Genomic DNA, 20,688 nt, shown 5'->3' on the forward strand with positions numbered 1-20,688 from the left:
TAAATACTGCTAGTGCATGCATGATAATGTACCAGATTAATAACAGAAATGCACTGTAGAGAATGCACCATATTCCTGTGCAGTATAAGGTAACATATATATAATGTATAATTTTTGCAGTATAGAACCAGATCCCTAGAGGATGGGGTGGGGCCCCAGGCAGTGGGGCCCACCGGTGGTTTCCCCTGTACCCCTGTGGGCCAGTCCAAGCCTGAATATAACTATTACTGCGACTACAGTGATTCCAGCAGTTGTAACATGCCCTGCAATGTGAGCTAGATACAAATATTGCTAGAGAGAAATATAGTAATATATTGCTAAAGATAATAAAAGGCTTACCTTGCTCCTCACTTCTATGGGGGGAATTTGAGTGTCTTGTGGAGCGGAGGCCACTAGATGTCACTCAAAGGAACTGGTAACTAGTATAAAAAAATATATATATATACTGTAAAAAACAAAAGATAGACAGCACTCAAAGCTAATCAAATACTTGATAACCAATGAATAATCATGTGGTGCAAGGCAAGGATAAATAATCACACTCACTTTTTCAGTGTACTAGAAAAAGTAAAAATAGCCAGCACTCACGGTTTTTGATGAATGAAAAAAAAGGTGTTTTAATCCTTAGAGAGACGGCATGTCAAATACAATACAAGTATTGTATTTGACATGCCGTCTCTCTAAGGAATAAAACACATTTTTTTTCATTCATCAAAAACCGTGAGTGCTGGCTATTTTTACTTTTTCTGGTACACTGAAAAAGTAAGTGTGATTGTATATATATATATATATATATATATATATATATGGGAACAGGGGGTGAGGTAGTGACAAGCGATCACTGGTGTCAAACAAATTTAAAAATCTAGGCAATAGCAGGTGTAAAAAAAATTCATACAAATTTATTACAAAACACAACACTAAAAAAACGGAGTAGTATTTTTGATAAAAACAAAGTAGAGGAGAGTGGTATAAATAAAAAACATGCATATATATAAAGGAATGTATAAAAAGATATATATATAAACCTACAAAAAAAATCAAAGAAATTATATATATAGTACATAAAACTCAGGTGCCTCTCTGATCTAACCTCACTTACACAAGTTAAGCCAAATTTATCCTCTTTTTGTTTTTTCCTGTGTTTTATGTAATATATATATATATATATATATATATATAAAAAAAAAATTTAAACATAAAACATGTTTTACCACAAATCAGTGCCGTTACTAGACATTTTAGCGCTGTGTGCAAGAAACGGCATGGGCACTCCGGGTTTATGTAAAATAGGTGCGCGCAAAAAAATATGGGCGTGGCTTCATGGGGAAGGGGTGTGGCCACACAATAATACCAATTAATATAACGGTGCACAGTAGTCTCCATTATTCAAATTACACCGCACAGTAGCGCCATTACACCAGGTAGAGCCCCTTTTACATATTACAGTGGACAGATTCCCCTTTTTACACATTACTGCAGACAGTGCCCCTTTTTACACATTACGGCAGCCAGTCCCCCTTTTTACACATTACGGCAGACAGCGTCCCCTTTTTACACATTACGGCAGACAGCGATCCCTTTTTACACATTATGGCAGACAGAGTCCACCTTTTACACATTACGGCAGCAGTGTCCCCCTTTTTACATTACGGCAGACAGTCCCCCTTTTTACACATTACTGCAGACAGCGTCCCCCTTTTTACACAGTACAGCAGACAGAGTCCTCTTTTTACATATTACGGCAGACAGTGTCCCCTTTTTACACATTACGGCAGACAGCGTCCCCTTTTTACACAGTACGGCAGACAGCGTCACCTTTTTACACATTACGGCAGACAGCGTCCCCTTTTTACACATTACGGCAGACAGCATCCCCCTTTTTACACTTTATGGCAGACATCGTCCCCTTTTTACAAAGTACGGCAGACAGCGTCCCCTTTTTACACATTACTGCAGACAAAATAGATAGATAGAGAGATAGATAGACAGACAGACAGATACTTACCATCTCTCCGCTGGCTCAGGCAGTCAGGCTCCTTGTTGCTGGCAGCTCCGGAGGCAGGGGAGAAGGAGGAGGAGGAAGGGGGACTCGGGAGCCATAGCAGTGCAGTGTAATTGCTGGTGGCGCTGCATGCAGCTGTCCCTCTCCTTCTGCATTGTCTGGCCACCACCGCTGTGAATGCTGGGATGAGGGAAGCGCATCCCAGCATTCACAGCGGCGCCGGCCAGCTAATGCGGAATGAGAGGACCAGCTGCAGCGGTGCCGCTACCAATTACATATCGCTGCTGCGGCTCCGGAGTCCCCCTCCCTCCTCCTCATCCCCTGCCCCAAGAGCTTCTCCTCTCCTCTCCTCCTCAGGCGCACACAGCACAGGCGGCTTGTAATGAGTCAATTTGACTCATTACAAGCTGCTGACTTGGAATGCTGGCAGTTGCGCCCTCAGGGCGACTGCGCTGTGTGCCAGGCACACACGTAGTTACGGCTCTGCCACAAATGACTAAATGTTCAATATTTTAGTCAAACCACTCAAGGACAACACCTGATGTGGATGCACCAGAGTCCAATTATATATATTAGATTCGCTGCTCCCCTCTCAAGAATGAAGCCTGGAATTCCTCAGGTGGCTATTTCTGCAAACAAAGGAAAGAGAAGGGGCGCTCCATAGTGCATAAACATTTTATTTTTAAAAATATTCATGGTACTGCTATTAAAATGGTAAAGAGAAAACCCGTACCAAATTGTAACCAATGTGGGCTGGCTACCACATGATATATTACAAATTCCCACTGGCAAACCGGGGCCTTCGCTCTACGAGAAAACGGACTCCAAACCTCCTGCCGCTGATCACACAAAGGAATCGCTGCAAGCCAGGTCACGAACACCGCGGAAGCCGGGATACTCGGAAGCCAGGGATAGTACCGTCACAGAACTCTGCCCTCACCGGTTTCGTCAATGGGCTTCATCAGAGGGCTGAGCTCTGTGACATTTTAGATGGTATAAATCAGTCAGTCCAGCCAATCAGCGCATGGACTTCAACAATTAAAATCAGCTGTCTGGCATATTTATAATTGGATGCTGCTCAGCCTCAAACACACTACTAAATTTGTAAATGAATCCATATACATATAGAAAAATATAAAACTATGACAATAGTATTGTATTGTCTTCATTTTTTTTTCTGCAGCAATCAATTTTTCATATGCCGCTCACAATCTATAAATATACAATGATACATATTTAAAATATAACACCAATAAAACAATATCAATGATAAAATAATAAAATGTGCAGACACCATCTCTAAACATTGTATACCCCTCGTATATCATACACAGGTTATAGAGAGAGATAAAGTTGTTATGTGAATTCAGTGTATTTGTTACTCAGACATACACACAATATACAAGACCATCAATCAGCAGGGACTTTATAGAAAAGGAGTGATCTCTAAACCTTCATTTAACCCTTTTGGTGTCAGAGTATATAATGTTAGAATCCAATGTGTTTCCCTTTTACTTAATGCTTTTTCACGATCACCCCCTTTTTTTCATGAAAAACTTGTTCCTGAGGGGAACCCTTCAGGCAGTGTTTTAACCAAATATTGGATAGGAGGAAATATATACCTTCAGGTACCAGTCAAAGGCTTTGTTCTGCTTCTGATATCAATCCGAATAAAAGTCAAATAATAGATTACAGAGTAGTAGAGAACTCAACTATACTAATATTATGTATTTTGGCACCCCTGATAAAGTCATAGATGACGAACCACAAAAAAAAGCTGTCTACGAAGTACTTGTTGAAAAACTGAATTGTACCTGTGTATCAATTACTGTCTTGGTATAAGGCTTCACTATTTTTATGAATTATTTTAAGAAAGTATTTTAATAAATATATGTATACTCTGAAAATATTTTATGCGGTTGTAATCCCTAAATAGCTTGATATAAGGGATTCAATTATTTGTACTATAGATACAAATCCAAAGGGTACTGATCCCCAGAAACATATAAATATTAGGCGCCCCCTAAAGAAACAATTCCCATATATCTATCTAAGAGGTCCATTCAGGTAGAGGACCAATCTGTGGGGTTGCTGCCGACTACAAGAAATATTATAAAAATACTAAAGAACCCTTAAAGAATATCTGGTTATAGAAATGTCTACTATATATATATATATATATATATATATATATGTAATAATTCCATCTCCAAAGTTTGGAAGCGCAGTACTAGTTACTAAACATTTTCTAATATATATATATATATATATATATATATATATATACAAACGCTCGGCTCCGGCACTCCAGAATACCATAACCTGCTAAGGTGCCTTCCCTGTGGGACCAGCCCACTGAGCATACAGACCGGATTGAGGCGGCACTCAGAGACTTAGTATATTGGTGAAGCAGGCATCCAAGCTCGGATGCTGTTTTTATTAGTGTTACGTTTCGGGGACGTATCCCCTTCCTCAGACGAAAATACAGTGCATCAAACAAGTATATATACACAGTGTATAATTAGTGCAACTTACCCCCCTTACGGCAGCGTGCATCGCGGTCCACCGGGCTTCCCCGCTCGGCACATCCGGTTTCTGCGTCACCACAGCACAGGAAGTGACGTGTGTGGGCCGGCCGGTTGCCACGACGACGCGCCGCAGGCTGTAATATAACAGAATGTAAACAACTGTGAAACATCTACATGTTAAGTACGAATAATGCATTTTTGGACAAACATAGTGATAAAAAATCAAATAAAACATGGCATACATGCAAAAGCGCTAATACAAGCTCGAGTATGCCTCACACATAAATAGTTTAACAAGGTGATAAAAAACATACATTATACTCCTATAGTGCCTGCACTGTATAATAGGAGCCTGTGACCTGTACTGTGAGTGTTATTTAGAATTTAAATTTTAAATATTGAATATTAGCAATTAGCTGTTACAAAGACTTACGCATGATTGCTGTTCAAGCTACCCTGGTATTTCACATCTTGCTAGAAGATCATAAGTCACCAGCTGTGGATGAATATTCTGTATATGTCTACTGTTTGACCATTTTGGTCTATCATCTTTTACACAGTGGGTATTGGCTAGCCCTCCTCAGCGGGCACTTATAGAAAGTTAATAAGTCCCAAGGATTCATTAAGGCCCCTTGGTGACATACAATAGACCATGTCCCAGCCTCTTTAAGAGGAGGTGATAGGGGCAAAAAATTGCTCCAATTGGAATCCAAATGGATTTTCCAATTAGATTGTATGTCACCAAGGGGCCTTAATGAATCCTTGGGACTTATTAACTTTCTATAAGTGCCCGCTGAGGAGGGCTAGCCAATACCCACTGTGTAAAAGATGATAGACCAAAATGGTCAAACAGTAGACATATACAGAATATTCATCCACAGCTGGTGACTTATGATCTTCTAGCAAGATGTGAAATACCAGGGTAGCTTGAACAGCAATCATGCGTAAGTCTTTGTAACAGCTAATTGCTAATATTCAATATTTAAAATTTAAATTCTAAATAACACTCACAGTACAGGTCACAGGCTCCTATTATACAGTGCAGGCACTATAGGAGTATAATGTATGTTTTTTATCACCTTGTTAAACTATTTATGTGTGAGGCATACTCGAGCTTGTATTAACGCTTTTGCATGTATGCCATGTTTTATTTGATTTTTTATCACTATGTTTGTCCAAAAATGCATTATTCGTACTTAACATGTAGATGTTTCACAGTTGTTTACATTCTGTTATATTACAGCCTGCGGCGCGTCGTCGTGGCAACCGGCCGGCCCACGCACGTCACTTCCTGTGCTGTGGTGACGCAGAAACCGGATGTGCCGAGCGGGGAAGCCCGGTGGACCGCGATGCACGCTGCCGTAAGGGGGGTAAGTTGCACTAATTATACACTGTGTATATATACTTGTTTGATGCACTGTATTTTCGTCTGAGGAAGGGGATACGTCCCCGAAACGTAACACTAATAAAAACAGCATCCGAGCTTGGATGACTGCTTCACCAATATACTAAGTCTCTGAGTGCCGCCTCAATCCGGTATATATATATATATATATATATATATACACCCCGTTTAAGGATACAGATATAGCTATATATATAAGTCAGAAGGATAAGACATAGCTCTCCCTAGATGAAATGCATTGGGTGAATCATTGCCGTATGCTGCCATTCAGATAAGCTGTCTTTCTTTTATTTTAATGTACTGGCATATACAGTACATATGTTTTTGTAACACCTTGTTGTATATTGGTTACACTATGTCTGCCTTTTTCTTGTGTTTTTTATGTACTCGTATTTTAATAAAAAAAAATTAAAATAAAAAAAATCATTTTTTAAAACTTTATGTGAGCAAGGACTTCATGTGGATCATAAGAGGGCTTGAGATAAGTTGTTTTATATGTGTCTATCTGGTTCGGGTCCACTTTTATTTATTATTTATTTTTCTTCAATACACACTGGTAATGTTAATTTTTCATTGCACTAAGAGGTGCTTTTGTCAAATCCTATTTTTCAGATATAATTATGTATTTAACAGTACATAAATGAGCCCTGGTATGTTGGGGGATTTATATGTATAAGTGTCCTTTTAATAATATTAGAACTGTAAATAAATACTCTATACACAGTGATAAAAGTGCTGATAAAGGAATAAGAGGGAGCTACAGTATCTATGTCCCAGATTTTTGAGCCAAACAATTTAAACCCCTAGAAATATGTCTGTTTCTGCAAAACAGACATACTGTAGCCTGATAAAAACGTTGTTTACCAAAGCCCGTTTTTTGGGAAGAAAACTTTCCCTTTTCATGCTATAACACATAGGATGCATGTTACGTATCCAGACCCATGTGTTAACGCAAGCTCTGAGGGCTGCTTAATGAGGATTATGCTTCAGGTGCCTGAGACTCAAGAAAACTAGCTATGACTAGATTGCATGAAACTCTGGACTGGGTGTGCTGTTTATCTGGCTGCTATGTGTTTAGAGTTGTCCATCTACCCTAGGAGAGGGGGCACCCATACCCTGATATCTATCTATCTATCTATCTATCTATCTATCTATCTATCTATCTATATATATATATATATATATATATATATTAGTGATGAGCGAGGTTCGGTTTTACTCGGTTTTACTCGGTTCTCAAAACGGCATCTTATTGGCTATCCAAAACACGTGACATCCGTGAGCCAATAAGATGCCGTTTTGAGAACCGAGTAAAACCGAGTAAAACCGAATCCGCTCATCACTAATATATATATATATATATATATATATACACACATACTACCTGTTGCATGGGAGTTTCTGATTTTCACATTATAAATATAAATGAGTGTTAAAAATGTGCTAAATCTAGAGATGTAATTTTGATACATGTTAATGTAAGTAAATATTAATCCACAGTTTTTGACGTTACCCGAACAACACCCGTAGCAGATACGGTAAAAAGTGACAGTAGCATTTTTGTGTTTTAAATTCTACACACTGGAGGTGCAATACAAATTTTTATCCGATTGTCCATTTGGGCGTTATCGTTCACGCAATGCAAGCCGTGCAACGGTAATGATGTCATTATGTCAACCCCCTTTTTCATTCCCTTAGGGGAGGTTTATTCAAATTCTGATTACATAGTTTTCCTATTTCCCACCTGAAGAATAACTATGCTAAATTTCATCTTCCTAACATATCGGGTAGTAAGAGAATTAGTGATGAGTCAGTCAGTCATTGAGTGAGTGAGCGAGTGAGTGAAGGCTTTCGCATTTATATATATGTGTGTGTGTGTGTTTGTGTTAGCAGGGGTGTATCTACCCATTGGCCAGGATGGCACTCGCCAGGGGCGCCAGGCAAGGAGGGGGCGCCGCCTGGAGGTGCCACCCGCGGCCAAAGGGTAGAAGAGTAGTACTGTCAGATTGTACCTGGTGAGAGTCTGTTACTGCTGGCATGGCGTTGGTGTCCGTCAGTACTGCACTAGTGATCAAACTCAAAATAAACTACAGCTCCCAGCAGCCCTTGTTGCTGGGAGCTCCTGGCAACAGGGGCTGCTGGGAGCTGTAGTTTATTTTGAGTCTGATAACAAGTGCTGTGCTGATGGACACTAGTGCAGTGTGGTGCTGACGGACACTGGCAGTAACACACTCTCACCCAGAGCTGGCCCTAGCCAATAGGCATTATAGGCAAATGTCTAGGGCATCTGGAATGCCCAGCGGCATCCATTCCCAAGGCTAGGGCCAGCTCTGTTATCGCAGCCAGCCAGTAGGAGAGAGGAGAGTTAAGTGCCCCATACACTTATACGACATGATGGTCCGTCATGTCGTCTAGGATTTCCCTTCAACCTCCTGGCAGCCTCCCGGGCGGCAGGATAGTAAAAGATACATCGTATGCGGTCCTTTTGCATACAATGTATCTTTTACTATCCCAGCCATTCCTGCGGGATCCGACATATCACGAGTGCAGCACTCGTGATATGTCGAATCTATGGTGATCTGATCTGATGCTCACGGGAACGCTCATCAGATCAGATCGGGTGTAAAGCACAACAAAAATGCCCGATTTCACCCAATATATCGGCCCGAATGCCCGAATTGGGCTGAAATCGGGCATTATCATTCTAGTGTATGGGGCCCTTTAGGACGGAGACTGCAGCAGAAGCACACAGAGCCGGATCTCTGCTCACACAGGTAGGAAGTGACTTTACTTTCACTTTCTGCCTGCCCTGTGGCTGAGCACAGACGGCAGCTGCAGAGGAAGCCAGGTACTGAGCCTGCGGAGCCAGAACCCTGCCCCAGCACTGCAGCATCACAGCACAAAGGTAAGATATGGATGGGGTAACAGGGGACTTATGGGGAGAGGAAGGTGGCTAATAACACTGCTATGGGGGGGACCTATGAGGAGTGGGGGAAGGGAGGTAATGGCACTGCTATGGGGGGGACCTATGAGGAGTGGGGGAAGGGGGTAATGACACTGCTATGTGGGAGTGGAAGATCTAGGGGAAGTGGGGTAAGGGTGGTAATGACACTGCTATGAGGGGTAGAACTATGGGAAGTGGGGGCACAGGAGAATATGACACTGTTAGTGGGGGAGACATGGGGGTGTAGGAGCAGCTGATAACACTGCTATTAGGGGGTAGGGCATGAGGCAGAGACACATGGGGAGGGGGGCTAATTGCTCTGCTATGGGGGAGGGGGCATAGGCTTGCACACGGTGGGTGGCATGTTGGGCACCCCCCTCATGCCTAGTCAGACACTGCACAAATATTTAATATATAGAACCAGCCCTGGCCAGCACTTGCTGACTAATTACACATAATACACACTATGCAGTCACAATGTGCGGGTAACATCTCTTCCCGGCTCCCATTGTGACACTGTCCGCCGTGATTCCTAACCTGCCAATGGAGCGGACACCGCATACCAGGAGAAGGTTCTGTGTGAGCTGTGCTGGCTGATAGGGGGAGATATGTCTCAGGGGGATGGGGTAATCTTCTATATTGGGAGGAGGGGGCTATTCTGTGCTAAGGGAGATAATGTGTCTGAGAGGAAGGGGGATCCCTGTACTAGGGGGAAATAATCTGAGGAAGCAAGGTGCAGGTGTGAGAGATGGAAAGTGGGAGTGAGGTGCAGGGGAGATGGAAGCTGGGACCAAGGTACAGGTGTGAGACATGGAAGGTGGCAGTGAAGTGCAGGTGTGGGGGATAGAAGGTGGGACCAAGGTACAGGTGTGGGAGATGGAAGGTGGGAGTGAGGTGCAGGGAAGATAGAAGGTGGGAGCGAGGTGCAGGGGAGATGGAAGGTGGGAGTGAGGTGCAGGGGAGATGGAAGGTGGGAGTGAAGAAGAGGTGTGAGAGATGGAAGGTGGTAGCAAGGTGCAGGGTAGATGGAAGGTGGCAGCGAGGTGCAGGGGAGACAGAAGGTGGGAGTGAAGAAGAGGTGTGGGGGATAGAAGGTGGAAGCGAGGTACAGGTGTGGGAGATGGAAGGTGGGAGTGAGGTGCAGGGGAGATAGAAGGTGGGAGTGAGGTGCAGGGGAGATGGAAGGTGGGAGTGAAGAAGAGGTGTGAGAGATGGAAGGTGGTAGCAAGGTGCAGTGTAGATGGAAGGTGGCAGTGAGGTGCAGGGGAGACGGAAGGTGGGAGTGAAGAAGAGGTGTGGGGGATAGAAGGTGGAAGCGAGGTACAGGTGTGGGAGATGGAAGGTGGGAGTGAGGTGCTGGGGAGATAGAAGGTGGGAGTGAGGTGCAGGGGAGATGGAAGGTGGGAGTGAAGAAGAGGTGTGAGAGATGGAAGGTGGTAGCAAGGTGCAGTGTAGATGGAAGGTGGCAGCGAGGTGCAGGGGAGACGGAAGGTGGGAGTGAAGAAGAGGTGTGGGGGATAGAAGGTGGAAGCGAGGTACAGGTGTGGGAGATGGAAGGTGGGAGTGAGATGCAGGGGGGATAGAAGGTGGGAGCGAGGTACAGGTGTGGGAGATGGAAGGTGAAAGTAAGGTGCAGGGGAGATGGAAGGTGGGAGTGAAGTGCAGGGGAGATGGAAGGTGGGAGAGAAGAAGAGGTGTGGGAGATGGAAGGTGGGAGCGAGGTGCAGGGGAGACGGAAGGTGGAAGTGAAGAAGAGGTGTGGGAGATGGAATGTGGGAGTGAGGTACAGGTGTGATGTGAGAGATGGTAGGAAGGAGTGAGGTACATGGGTGATAGAGGGAGGGAGGGAGAGGTGCGGGGGGGGGTGATACTGAGAGATGGAATGAGGGACTGAAAACTACAGGGCTAAAGAGGAACAGAGGGCATGAGAGGTGCAAGGGGGTAAGTAAGGGAAGGAGGAAGTTCAGTCAGGGGTGACATATGAGACATTAAGGCGTTTGTCATCCTGGCGGTTGGAAAGCTGATGCCAGCATCCCAAAAATGCTCGGAATGCTGATGCTGGCATCCCAACATAGATAGTGATGCAGAAAGCCAAAATCCGAATCGAGTTGGTGACAAAGTCTCCACTGGCAAGCCGTGTGGGAGAGTTAAGGTTAGGCTGCGAGGGTGGGAGGGTTAGGGTTAGGCTCAGGGGGAGATTAGGAAGGGTGGGTTAGGGTTAGGCACCACCGAAGAGGCTGGGGGGTGTGGGTGGGTTAGGGTCAAGCTGTGGGAAAGGTGGGTTAGGGATAGGGGGGAGGACAGGTGTAACGTGAATAAGAGACATTACTGTGCGGTGTAATGTGAATAAGGGATACTACTGTGTGGCATAATTTAAATTGGAAGTACTATTGTGTACACGCCCTTCCCCCACAAGACCATGCCCCATTTCCGAAACTCACACCCTATTTCAAATGTGTGTAGGGGGTGGGGGCACCAGCCCCTTACTTTGCCAGGGGCGCTGAGACCCCTATTTACACCCCTGTGTGTTAGTAATATATAAAATAATTTAACGCTATTAAATATAATGTTTTATTACCTGCACATTGTTGTAAAGAAAGAAAACGTTCTCATTTGTACAGGATTTTTTCTGCCTAAAATGACATTTGGAGATTGCTATAATGGGACATTATTCACATTGCTGGGTCTGACTGATGATCACGACTTACAGGTCAGAGTCGGTGTGTTACTTATATTTGCCTATGTCATTATTTTTTTAGGAAACTTCACCATCATCGCTCTTTTTTCTGCAGATTCCCATCTGCGCTCTCCCATGTACATTTTCTTATTAAACCTTTCCATCATTGACATTGCCTTCTCCTCAAACATTTTGCCTAAACTTTTTAATATGCTCTTCACAAAACAGAACAAGATTTCATTTGCAGGATGTATAACTCAGATGTATATGTTTATCTTCCTGGCTCTTACCGAGCTTCTCCTACTCACAGCCATGGCATATGACCGCTATGTGGCAATCTGTCACCCTCTTAATTATATTATTGTAATGAGTTTTGCAAACTGCATTGGTCTCTCAGTTGCCTCTTGGCTTGTGGGGTTTTTGGACCCAATTGGACATGCTGTCCTTATATCTAATATGAACTTTTGGGCAGATCGTCCTATTGACCATTTCTTTTGTGATGTAGCCCCATTGCTGATGATCGCCTGCAGTGATATATCCATGGTGGAAATGCTAGACTATATTGAAGGGTTTCTGGTGGCATTTCCTACATTTCTGCTTATATTAGCTTCATATATATTTATTATCTCCACCATTCTGAAGATAAAATCTGCAGAAGGGAAACAAAAAGCTTTTTCCACCTGCACCTCCCATCTAACCTGTGTGATCATTTATTATGGGACTATGCTCTGTTTGCATATGAAACCTACATCAAGTTATTTCCCAAAACTGGACAAGCTCTTTGCTCTGGTGTATGTTGTTTTGGTGCCTATGCTAAATCCTATTATTTACTGTCTGAAGAACAAAGAAGTAAAGAAATCATTACTCAATTTTAAGAATACATTTTTTATAAAAGGTTTGTAGTCCTGTTGAAAGTATCTGTATAAGTACATACTGTACTGTAGCAATGTATTTATTTTTGTAACTATTTTTAGAGATCACATCACATCCAAGCTTTTACAATAGGTATCTGTGGTTATAATGAGTGCTTAAAATGTTTTAGTCCAAAAGTCAGTCTTTATCCCATGTGGCAATCAAAAAGCTTTTGAAGATATATTTTAAATAAACACAGTTCGTTTCCATCCATAATTTTACATTCTGTTTTTATTTAACTTTTAATAAGATATTCTTCCTACCTTATTTTAGATATAGCTGCTACAGTATATACTGTTTTAATATGGGGGGAGGAAAGGGATGGGGGAAACTTGAGCACAGGTGGTGAGATATAATATACCGCTGAATGAATTGGAAAAACCACAATAGTTTGAAATTACGTCCTTCACTGAAGGGTACTATAACAATAACTCATGTGGAGGTGCACCCCTGAGAGAAAGCAATAATGTACCAAAAAAGAAGAAAAAGAGACTCTCATTTTTTGGGGGGCACTCATTGAAAGATATTACATAAAAAAATTGCTTTTATTGATTATCATTAAAAAAATGTTGCCACAAACCAAGACTAGGACATGAACATGTACACATAAATACCAGAATTCACAAAAAAAAACAAAAAACAAAACAAAAAAACCACGCCTAAATTTACGCGTGGTATGAACACACCATGGGGAGATACACGTGACCTGGTCAGGGTCGATGTTATTGATCCTAACAATAGTTCCTGTAATAATAAGCATTGACAGTCCCCTAACAAGAGGAGACAAATTGTAGGATGATATAGTCGGCTGAATAAAGAAGCAGTAGCCCTATAGATAGATTTACCATAAATTTCAGCCTGTTGTAATGGATGCTACTGGCGTAGAATATAAGTAACAATAACAGTGTTAATTAGTATGTGTCCAAACTTCATAGCACATACAATCTCCCCATCGATTGCATATCATATGTTCCCTTAGAGAGGTAGTAGCGAAATAATCTAATAATTATTCAAGATCTAGGATATAAATCTCCATAATATGAGTAAAAACTGATCCTGTAATTGTCTTAGTGCAAATACTATTGATTTTCTCAGTGCAGTGTACCGGTAAGCCTATAATTGGTAGAATTGATAATTTCTTGGTAAAAAATGTCCACTATATATAACACCCTGATCCGCGTCTCAGGTATTGGCAGGTTATTGCTGATTGAATTTGTTGTCTGGGCAGAAATATCTAGTATGCCTCAAGAACACACTGTAGCAATAAATGTATCAATCTTGCTCCTCATATGTAACCATCATATTGATATTCAGAAATCAGTATAACAGGGTATACATCTAACATATCCTCTAATACGTGTATGTAAAAAGATGGCTTAAAGAGGTAAGGAGCATATGAATGAGCTGGTACAAATTGCAGAAAAGGGGAAGAAAAGGCACTCCTATCATTGATGCAGTGGGGTGGCTTCTGTTTACTGTGTGACATGCATTAATACAGTAAATGAGCGTGTCCCATTTGCACCTAAGGGTTGGAAACAGAGAGAATGCTTCTGCTTTTGAAAAGATCACCCTCGGGCACCCTGATGTAACAGCGCAGGGGGTCCTCTGAGTTCTCCTTATGACAATGAGAGAGCATCGAAAAAAGATTTAAGAAACATATTATCAATAAGATGAAAATAAAGAGCACCAATCCCCTTTTGAATGTATGCTGCTTCCTTGCATATGTGTATACATTGATGCCAGGTGAGCGGTACCTTCCTTACGCCTATAGTGCCTGAAAGAAAGTAGTTAGGTGACAGTGCTGGGACCCTAATGGTAGTAACGGTCCTGATGCCGCAAGGTATTGCAGGACCCGTTACCCACCATGCGGTCCCGCCGGCTGTCACTCGAAATAAAAGGTACCTGAGAGTACGTGTGGATGTCAGGGTGTACGGCTCCGGCTGCACTGCACTGAGCCTCAGACAGCTGTTTTGCTTTCCTGCTTCCTCAGTGAGACCTAACTACTTTCTTCCAGGCACTATAGGCTAAAGGAAGGTACCTCTCACCTGGCATCAATGTATACACATATGCAAGGAAGCAGCATACATTCAAAAGGGGATTGGTGCTCTTTATTTTCATCTTATTGATACTATGTTTCTTAAATCTTTTTTCGATGCTCTCTCATTGTCATAAGGAGAACTCAGAGGACCCCCTGCGCTGTTACATCAGGGTGGCCGAGGGTGATCTTTTCAAAAGCAGAAGCATTCTCTCTGTTTCCAACCCTTAGGTACACTGCACTGAGAAAATCAATAGTATTTGCACTAAGACAATTACAGGATCAGTTTTTACTCATATTATGGAGATTTATATCCTAGATCTTGAATAATTATTAGATTATTTCGCTACTACCTCTCTAAGGGAACATATGATATGCAATCGATGGGGAGATTGTATGTGCTATGAAGTTTGGACACATACTAATTAACACTGTTATTGTTACTTATATTCTACGTCAGTAGCATCCATTACAACAGGCTGAATTTTATGGTAAATCTATCTATAGGGCTACTGCTTCTTTTTTCAGCCAACTATGGGGTATATGCAATTGCCGGCGAATCGCGGCAATTTTTCGTCCGTTTATTAATTCAACACAATTCGACCATCGAATTCTGGCAGGTGGGTGACGGAATTCAACATATTCAATAAAAATCAGATTCGACAGTCCCGCTGTCGAAAAACGGCCGATTTGACGGATTTTGATTAGATTTTAAAAAATGTTAAAAAAACGGGGAAAAACTGTAAAAAAAACCCCAAAAAATTGCGTGGGGTCCCCGCTCCTAAGCATAACCAGCCTCGGGCTCTTCGAGACGGTCCTGGTTCTAAAAATCCGGGTGGAAAACTGACAGGGGATCCCCGTATTTTTAAAACCAGCACCGGGCTCTGCGCCTGGTGCTGGTGCAAAAAATACGGGGGACAAAAAGAGTTGGTGTCCCCCGTATTTTTTACACCAGCATTGGGCTCCACTAGCTGGGCAGATAATGCCACAGCCGTGGGTCACTTTTATTCAGCACTCTGCGGCCGTGGCATTAAATACGCAACTAGTCACCCCTGGCCGGGGTATCCTGGAGGAGTGGGGACCCTTCAATCAAGGCCCCCCCCAGCCACCCAAGGGCCAGGGGTGAAGCCCGAGGCTGTCCCCCCCATCCAAGGGCTGCGGATGGGGGGCTAATAGCCTTTTGGAAAATGAGAGAATATTGTTTTTTCCAGTTCTACTACAAGTCCCAGCAAGCCTCCCCCACAAGCTGGTACTTGGAGAACCACAAGTACCAGCATGCGGGAGAAAAACGGGCCCGCTGGTACCTGTAGTTCTACTGAAAAAAAATACCCAAATAAAAACAGGACACAGACACCGTGAAAGTAAAAGTTTATTTCACACATGTCGACACACACATACTTACCTATGTTCACACGCAGACCTCTGTCCACTTGTCCAAGTAGAATCCGGGGTACCTGTGAATAAAATTATACTCACCTGATCCAGTGTCCTGTGGTCTTTTATTATAATCCACGTACTTGGCAAAAAAAAAAAAAAAAACGAACACCCGGACCAGGCGGACTGAAAGGTGAAAGGGGTCCCATGTTTACACATGGGACCCCTTTCCCCGAATGCAGAGACCCCCCGTGACTCTTGTCACAGAAAGGTCCCTTCAGCCAATAAGGAAGCGCCACTTCGTGGCACTCACCTGATTGGCTCTGCACGTCTAAGCTCAGACGCGCATTGCACAGTCCCCTCCATTACTTTCAATGGTGGGAACTTTGCGGTCAGCGGTGAGGTCACCCGCGGTCAGCGGCTGACCGCGGGTAACCCCACAGCTGACCGCAAAGTTCCCACCATTGAAACTAATGGAGGGAGCTGTGCGATGCGCTGTCTGCCAGCTCAGACGCGCATACAGCCAATTAGGAGAGTGCCACGAAGTGGCGCTTCCTGATTGGCTGAAGGGACCTTTCTGTGACAGCAGTCACAGGGGGTCTCTGCATTCAGGGAAAGGGGTCCCATGTGTAAACATGGGACCCCTTTCAGTCCGCCTGGTCGGGGTGCTCATTTTTTTTTTTTTTTTGCCAAGTACGTGGATTATAATAAAAGACCACAGGACACTGGATCAGGTGAGTATAATTTTATTCACAGGTACCCCGGATTCTTCACTGACGAGGGGGTCGTGGCCAGTGTCGGCATGTCAACATGTGTTTGTCGGCAGGTGTGAAATAAAGTTTTACTTTCACGGTGTGTATGTCCTGTTTTTATTTGGGTATTTTTTTCCCAGTAGAACTACAGGTACCAGCAGGCCCGTTTTTCTCCAGCATGCTGGTACTTGTGGTTCTCCAAGTACCAGCTTGCGGGGAGGCTTGCTGGGACTTGTAGTACTACTGGAAAAAACAATATTCTTTCATTTTTCAAAAGGCTATCAGCCCCCCATCCGCAGCCCTTGGGTGGGGGGTACAGCCTTCGTCTTCACCCCTCGCCTTTGGGTGGCTGGAGGGGGGGACCCCTTGATTAAAGGGGTCCCCACTCCTCCAGGGTACCCCGGCCAGGGGTGACTAGTTGCGTATTTAATGCCATGGCCGCAGGGCGCTGTATAAAAGTGACCCCCGGCTGAGGCATTATCTACCCAGCTAGTGGAGCCCGATGCCGGTGTAAAAAATACGGGGGACCCCTACTCTTTTTGTCCCCCGTATTTTTTTGCAAAAGCACCAGGCGCAGAGCCCGGTGCTGGTTTTAAAAATACGGGGGATCCCCTGTCAGTTTTTCCCCCAGATTTTTAGAACCAGGACCGGCTCGAAGAGCCCGAGGCTGGTTATGCTTAGGAGGGGGGACCCCACACATTTTTTTTTTCAGATTTTTACCATTCCATTTAAAAAATAAAAAATAAAAAAATAATATTTTTAAAAATATATAAATAATACTTGTGCCTCCAAAATAGACAAACCAAGTACCTAATCCCTTCTGATATAAATAGATATGCTATTACCAATAAAAAAAAAAACACAAAAAAACATGTTTTTAAATTTTTTTATTAGATTCAGCCAGCAAAGTGTGGCGGATTGAAAATGACGAATTTACTGTCTAAAATCACTGTTGTCGAATTTACAATCTTCAATTGAATATACTTTTGTCGAATTGCCGCATTTGTACCATTGCAGAAATGTTGAATTTGACAAATGTCGAATTTCAAAAAGTCGAATTTGGAATGGCCGTTTTTTTGGCGAAAAGTACTGTATTGCATTGTCGAATTTTTTGGGGGGGCGAAAATGTCCCGTTTTTCAACATTTTCGGGATTTTGACCGCAATTGCATATACCTCTATATCATCCTACAATTTGTCTACTCTTGTTAGGGGACTGTCAATGCTTATTATTGCAGGAACTATTGTCAGGATCAATAACATTGACCCTGACCAGGTCACGTGTATCTCCCCACGGTGTGTTCATACCACGCGTAAATTTAGGCGTGTTTTTTTTTGTTGTTTTTTTGTGAATTCTGGTATTTATGTGTACATGTTCATGTCCTAGTCTTGGTTTGTGGCAAAAAATGTTTAATGATAATCAATAAAAGTTATATTTTATGTAATATTTTTGAATGAGTGCCCCCCAAAAAATTAGAGTCTCTTTTTCTTCTTTTTTGATACAGTATATACTGTGTAATTCTAGCAATATATATGGTCTAAAAGTCTATGGGCGGGATGTAGTAAGGGAAAAATGCAGTAAAAATTTTTTTTCGGGGGTTTTACCGCATTTTCAAATGTATGAAGACTCGGCCGCCGGGTTTTCGCCATCTCTGGGTGGCGATACCCTATAGAAGCCTATGGGCTTCTTATCGCCGGCAACCAATACCCACCGCCTCCGCCGCAGACACCTCCCCCCCTCCCCCCCGGCATACCTTCCTCCAGGCAGCCCTGGTCCAGGAAGGTAACCTCCTCCTCCCCCTAGCAATGCAGCCGGAGGTCCTTCTGGGTGCAGGGGGGAGGAGAAGGCACCGGGGACAACTTGCTGCCTTGTACCCAGCAGCTGAGGTGAAGGAGAGCCCAGGGAGGTAACGGAGACCCCCCACCTTACAGGTATCGCGGGGGGGCCCTGTCACAGCATTGCGATGTTGATCGCATATGTTAGTACATATGCGATCAACATCGCTGCGATGGGTGGCGAGGGGCAGCGATGTATGTTAATACATCCCGCCCTATATGAGTGTAGATAGTTGATAATGGTGTTGGGCTAACTACTTTTATTGTGCTTCTGCATGATGTGACTGATTCAGAGTCACATGCAAGTTGCGTACTTGTAGGTAAATATAGATCTTATATTCAAACATGTCTGCACAATGCAGCCACACCACCCCATCCATCCACTTGTGAAAGTAGCAATCATCAGTATTAAATCAGATGGATATCTGCATATGTTCACCTATGAACATCCTGCATTTCTGTCTACACACCCACATCATTCCCATGGAACAGTTACTCTATGTGCAAATTCCCCATTGTGCCCAGTAACTCCCACTCATGGAGGTGCAGCTGAGATGTGTGTGATTCAGAATCACCTGTAGTTGTTCAAAGTTGCATGTGCTTGGCTACGGAACATGCACAGTGCTAAAATAGCAAGATCAAGACAGAATGTATGTGAAAAAGACGTAGTGCAACTGTGAGAACCGAGTAAAACCGAGTAAAACCGAATCCGCTCATCACTATGCAACTCTGATTCAACCTCTATATACTGTAATGATTCATGAAAAACTAAGACTAAAACAGTGGCAATAGCTTCTTCTATGCTTAGAACATTAGTACTAATACCGTCCTGCAGTCTTGACTCAATAGTAAGTCCAGAATCAATTAAAATTACTAGAACAATGTATTTCTCCATGTATAATATGGGCAATCACTATGGATGAAATGTAAAAGCAAGCATCAACAAATGTCTCATTATGTTATTCATTCTTCCTGAATTGAGTGGAAAGTATCCATGAATGTTATGTTACTGTTTTATTGTGACTTGTGATTAGAGATGAGGGGGTTCGGTTCTCGGAGAACCCACTGAACATTGAGATCCAAGCCGGCATCCGAGTCCGGATCAGGGCTTCCCACCTTACTCGGATCCCAAAGCGAGGCCGAATGTCATCATCCCGCTGTCGGATTCTCTGATGACCAAAACACAAAGAATATCCAGATCCAAAACCAAACCACAAATCCCGAAAAAAGTCCCAGAGCACTTGTGATGTGTACTGTAATAAGTGGCCATACCTCTACCTAATCTAATCTTCAAATGTGGTACTGTACTTGTGCACAACCCGTATTTCTCTCTTTTATTTTGTGCCTGTTACAGTATATTTTAGATGCATTTGTTATAGTGCACATGGGACAGATTAATTTTGGGGGGGCATCTAAAAATCCTGTCTAAATGGGACCTTTTAGACAACCAAACAATTGTCACAATTCAATTGTGTTTGGGCACCCATGCACATCGCGCATGTCTTGCCCAAACAGACCTGTTTACCCATCTAAAATGGCTAAACCTGTCTAAACTCCCTGCATTGGACATACAAACTCCCATTTGGACGCCCAATGTGCCCAGTGTCAACACATTTTTTCTTGCACCTCAGGAGGCTGAGAGAAAAAATGTGTCTTCCACGGCCACTGGGTGCCCAAACGGCAGAACAATTTAACTGCTGCCACTGGGCGCCCTCTAGTGGCGCCCTGGAAAAGAACATTTGAATTGGTCCCAGGAATTGATATCTGCTCAGAAATCAGATGGCATGGCTCATTAGCATATGAACCGACTTGGGGGGTCATTCAGACCTGATCGCACGCTAGGTTTTTTCGCTGCACTGCAATCAAGTCAGAACTGCGCATATGTATGCACCGCAATGCGCAGGCACGTCGTATGGGTACAAAGCGGATCATTGCTGTGCGATGGATTTTACGAAGAATTCATTCGCATAGCCGATCGCCAGGAGATTGACAGGAAGATGGCGTTTGTGGGTGTCAACTGACTTTTCTGGGAGTGTTTGGAAAAACGCAGGCGTGTCCAAGCGTTTGCAGGGCGAGTGTCTGACGTCAATTCCGGGCCCAGACATGCTGAAGTGATCGCAGTGGCTGAGTAAGTTCTGGGCAACTCAGAAAATGCACAAAACTTTTTTGTACCACTTGGCTGCACATGCGATCGCAAACTTGCAAAGCAAAAATACACTCCC

General features: G+C 43.3%; 1 protein-coding gene and 1 pseudogene across 1 annotated transcript; one reads left to right on the forward strand and one right to left on the reverse strand.

The window, feature by feature from the left end:
- Positions 1 to 20,688, reverse strand: part of LOC135058154 (olfactory receptor 5AR1-like) — a 377,933-nt pseudogene that overhangs the window by 173,280 nt on the left and 183,965 nt on the right.
- On the forward strand, positions 11,521 to 12,462 carry LOC135057383 (olfactory receptor 5B21-like). Its single transcript, XM_063963273.1, has one exon. The coding sequence runs from the start codon at positions 11,521 to 11,523 to the stop codon at positions 12,460 to 12,462; it is 942 nt and encodes a 313-aa protein (XP_063819343.1).

Source organism: Pseudophryne corroboree, chromosome 3, assembly GCF_028390025.1.
Source record: "Pseudophryne corroboree isolate aPseCor3 chromosome 3, aPseCor3.hap2, whole genome shotgun sequence".
Classification (NCBI taxonomy): domain Eukaryota; kingdom Metazoa; phylum Chordata; class Amphibia; order Anura; family Myobatrachidae; genus Pseudophryne; species Pseudophryne corroboree.